The 4440-nt window shown below is 33.6% G+C and overlaps 1 protein-coding gene across 1 annotated transcript; it reads right to left on the reverse strand.

The window, feature by feature from the left end:
• Nucleotides 1-3560: 3560 nt before the first annotated feature.
• On the reverse strand, nucleotides 3561-3986 carry LOC120081018. Its single transcript, XM_039035698.1, has one exon. The coding sequence runs from the start codon at nucleotides 3984-3986 to the stop codon at nucleotides 3561-3563; it is 426 nt and encodes a 141-aa protein (XP_038891626.1).
• Between the last annotated feature and the right edge of the window lie 454 nt (nucleotides 3987-4440).

Raw genomic sequence — 4440 nt, forward strand, 5'->3', positions numbered from 1 at the left:
CATTCAATACTAGTTTATTGCCGGGTTGATGATTTCTAATATGATCTTCTTCCAAGAATGTACCATTTGTCAATACAAATACTTTATCTTCTTGGGGATCATAGAATAATCAAACTTTTGTTTCTTTAGGGATCCTACAAATAGGTTTATTTTTTAACATCGTTCTAATTTCTTAGGGTCTTGCACCAACACGTATATCAGGCATCCCCAGTTCTGAAGTGACGTAAACTACTTTTACGTCCCATCATAACTCATGTGGTGTTTCTGAAACACTTTGTTTAAGGAACCATGTTCAGAATATATACAATAGTCTGTATAGTATACCCCCAAAAGAACTGAGGTAACTAAGCATAACTCATCATCGAACGAACCATGTCTAACAAGGTTCGATTTCTCATTTGTTGTGGTGTTCCAGGTGCTATGAGTTGGGATCGAATTCCATGATCTACTAAATAGTTATGGAATTTAAATCCATATGCTCACCACCTCGATTTGATCGAAGTGTTTTAATTCTTTTTCCTAATAAGTTTTCAACTTCTATCTTAAATTCTCTAAACTTTTTTAGAGTTGCAGACTTGTGACTCATTAAGTAAATATAGTCATATCTTGAATAGTCATCAACAAAATTGACGAAATATTCATATCCTCCCCGAACTTTAACATTTATCAGACCACAAAGGTCTGAATGTATAAGTTCTAGAGGTTCTTTTGCACGAAGACCTTTTCCAATAAAATATCTTTTAATCATTTTTTTTGTTGGGTTGCATGTCCTAAAACTTACAGATTTTCATGTTAAAATATTCTATTATCAATAAAGATGTTATTGACGTTTATTCAATAAAACTGTTATTGAATATGTGAATTGTACTTGTAAAGTCTAAATCCAACAAACTAAAGATTCATGGATATTATATGAATACATGAACTATATGTGGAGACATAAGAGTGGATCAAGTTCAGTAAATAGTCAAAATGGTCTATAGCATACGAATACATACGAATAAGGCTAGGTACCTTATTCTGGTAACACTATCGGATGCGGTCTACTCTGTAGTTGTTACAATTTGTTGTAAAGTGCTACAAACGAAGTGATCCTAATTCGTTCATGTATTGACATAAGGAGCGGAGGCGTCCTATGTAATCAGTTTGTATAAGATCGAACCAAGAATTAAGTCACTCTTACTTCATAACGTTGTTTACTGTTTAAGACTAACTATTTCAAAGCGATGACCTAGGTAACTTGACCTTAATCCTGAGCTAACTATGAACTCCTATTTATTCAAAATTATCCTTAAAATTGCATGGGTGAGGCTTGACTCAACAGCGTCGGTTTAATAAGCCTCCCATTTCAGGGTAAGATCAGGTAGATAACTGGGGACATAGAGTGCAAAACGAAATTCACTCCTACCCGCTTTTAGGGATAGTAGAGAGGTTGTTCTCTTAAGTGCTGACACCGAGTATTGAACAAGGGGCCCCACCCTCTCATGGCCCGAGAGGGACTCAGTTTAGTGATTGGATCACAAACCAATTGTTCATTAGAGAATCAGTGGGACTTAAGGAGCAAGATGTAATCTCAGGGGTAAAATAGCTTTTAACCCAACCGTTATTACGAACAACCTATGAAGGGTTGACTTACTTATCATGGTTATATCAAATGGACACATTTTATATCTACAGTACGGGGAGTGCAACTACAAGCTATAGTGGACAATTCTATTAGTTAACGAATGTTAATTAACTAGGTTAAAGAGTTTGACCGATTAGTCTCGGATCGTTGGAGCCCATGATCTGCAGGTCCATCGATTCTCCTTGCTAGCTCACTACAGACAAAATTGAAGAACTAAGTGAAGAATTTGAAATATTCAAATTCGGGCATTAGGAAAAATTGTATTTTATACGAGATATAATTTACAATTAAATAATTAATTTATTAATTATTTTTAGAGTATTCTTGAAAATTAGCATGAAAGTGTTTTTTAAACTTGATTAATATGATTAATCAAAGTTAGGTGTCAAAAATAATTTAATATGTGATATTAAAATTATTTTAAATAATTTCTAAATTATGAATATATTGTTTCATAAAAGATTGATTTATTGATTTTTTAAATTAGTTAATAGAAAAACCCAATTATTGGATTTTTCCACTAACTAAGTAAACTTTGAAGTAGCACTTCCCAAGCTTGATACCTAAAGATTACATGCTAGTAGATTTTGAGGTGGAAGACATGCAAAATAGGATTTTGCATGAAATTTGTCTTTAAATAGTTTGGTTTTTCAAATGTAAAAAGACTAATGCGTCTTTGATTTTTCACTTGACTCTTCCACCAAAATCTTTGTACTCTCCACTTTTCTAGAGTGAAATTCCCTTGTCTTCACTAACAAAACGGTCCCACCATCATGTTCTTCAACCGAAGAATAGCGAGGATTTATCGTTGGTGGGATTGCGGTGGATTCTACAAAGGTTTTATTTTCCAACCCTTTATGCATGCTTATTCTTAGTTTTATGTAATAAGAATGTTATCGATCCTTGCTTCCACTATGTATACTGTTCTTTATATTTCGTCCTTTTCCTTTGAGACATGATTCACACTGTGGTAAAGAACTGTCTTCTAATTGATTTAGATGACTATTTTCTACCAATCTCTCAATCTTGTTGAGATTTATGTGACCAAGTCTAAGGTGCCAAAGATAGGCATTAGGAGAAATTTTTCGTCTTTTATTTTGAGTTTCTGCCGTTTTAAACATCTCTATATTTAAAATGGCTTTTGCTTCAATTGGTTTTAATACATATAAGTTATTTTCAAGTCTAGCAGAACAAATATGAACACCTCTTGAAAAGATAACACTTCATTGATTTCAAAAAATACTTTATGCATATTTTCTAGTAGGCAAGATATGGAGATCAAATTTCGTTTCATTTTGGGTACATAATATATATTTTTTTTAACAAAATAAAAGATTCTCCAAAATATAACTTGATGTCTCCCACTGTTTTAGCTGAAATGACTTCTCTTGTTCCTACTTTGAAAGTCATTTCATTTTCTTAGAGTTGAGTCCAAGAACTAGCTTCCCGTAGAAAGGGGTTAATGGTGCCTGAATTTAATATCCAGGTTAAGTGAGAACTTTCTACTAAACATGTTTCAATTACAAGTAAATCTGATTTACCTTGTTTTTCCTTTTTTACTCTCTTTTATGCCAGATATTTCGGGCAGCTGCATTTCCAACGTCCGTCTTCTCCACAATGAAAACATTTTCCTTTAGGAGCCTTGGTTTTCTTAGCAGCAGGTTTCTTCTTCCCTTTTCCCTTCTTCTTCATTTGGATACTTTTATCTTTAGAAGAGGAAGAGGCAGACTTCTTTTTGTCTAAAGGCTTTGTTCCTGAAGATGATCCCTTCATAAATTTTTCTGTGAAATAACGTTTGCTTCACTTTCTTTTAATTTCATCATCGATTGGTAAGTCTGGATTTCATTCAATAGAGTAGTTAGGTTGTAATTAATCTTACTCATTACAGCATTAGTTCGGAAGATCAAGAAGCCTTTTGGAAGAGACTCGAAGATCATACGTGAGCTTTTTCAATATTAAAACGGAGCATCATGTCTAGGACATGCTCCCTAACATTGGTCTCATCTTTCATGTATGAATTATAAACATATTTTATAGCCTCATGTCGTATTGAAGATGATGGTATCTCTTGTAACGATGTCATGATGTCACGAGCAGTGGGCATGGCTTCATGTTTCTTATTGAGCACATCAGATATGCACGTCAAGATGTAGGCTCTCTCCTTCTCATTAGCCCATCTATTATAAACTTCTTGAACATTTGGGTTAGTATTTGAACAGGGAAGAGGAGAACATTCCTCCATTAAAACAAACCTCAGGTCGTCAACCACTAGAATTGTGTTTATATTCGATTTCCAGTAAGAGTAACCTTCTCCATTGAATTTTTCGGAAGCAAGAAGTTGTATAATCAAGTTCGACATTGCTGAAAAATAAACAAATTCAATTAAACTTATGCATCTAAATCCAATTTTAGCAAAAATAATAAAGTACCCATATTTCTTTATTTATTTGCAATGATACTTTAGTGAGTTAAAATAGATGCTACCGAGGGGCAATTAAATACTTATTCACCGAAGTAAGACAATCTTTGATCAAATACTATATCCAAAATAACTCTTATTCCTATAGTTGTTTGGTTACCGTTTTCGGTCAAGAACTTTACTAACATTTAGTAACTCTTGTAAGTGTGACTCGCCATTTTCAGATGTTATAGAATGATATGAACATGCCTCCGAATTGGAAAACAATGTTCAAGACAGAACTATAAAACCCTATTCATTTCTGAAGCTTAGATTGTTCTGAATCCTATGTTACAACCCTTCGAAGGGATCGTTGTGGTTAACGACTAGCTAGTGCTACCTAAAAACAACAACA

This window comes from Benincasa hispida, chromosome 7 (genome assembly GCF_009727055.1).
Source record: "Benincasa hispida cultivar B227 chromosome 7, ASM972705v1, whole genome shotgun sequence".
Classification (NCBI taxonomy): domain Eukaryota; kingdom Viridiplantae; phylum Streptophyta; class Magnoliopsida; order Cucurbitales; family Cucurbitaceae; genus Benincasa; species Benincasa hispida.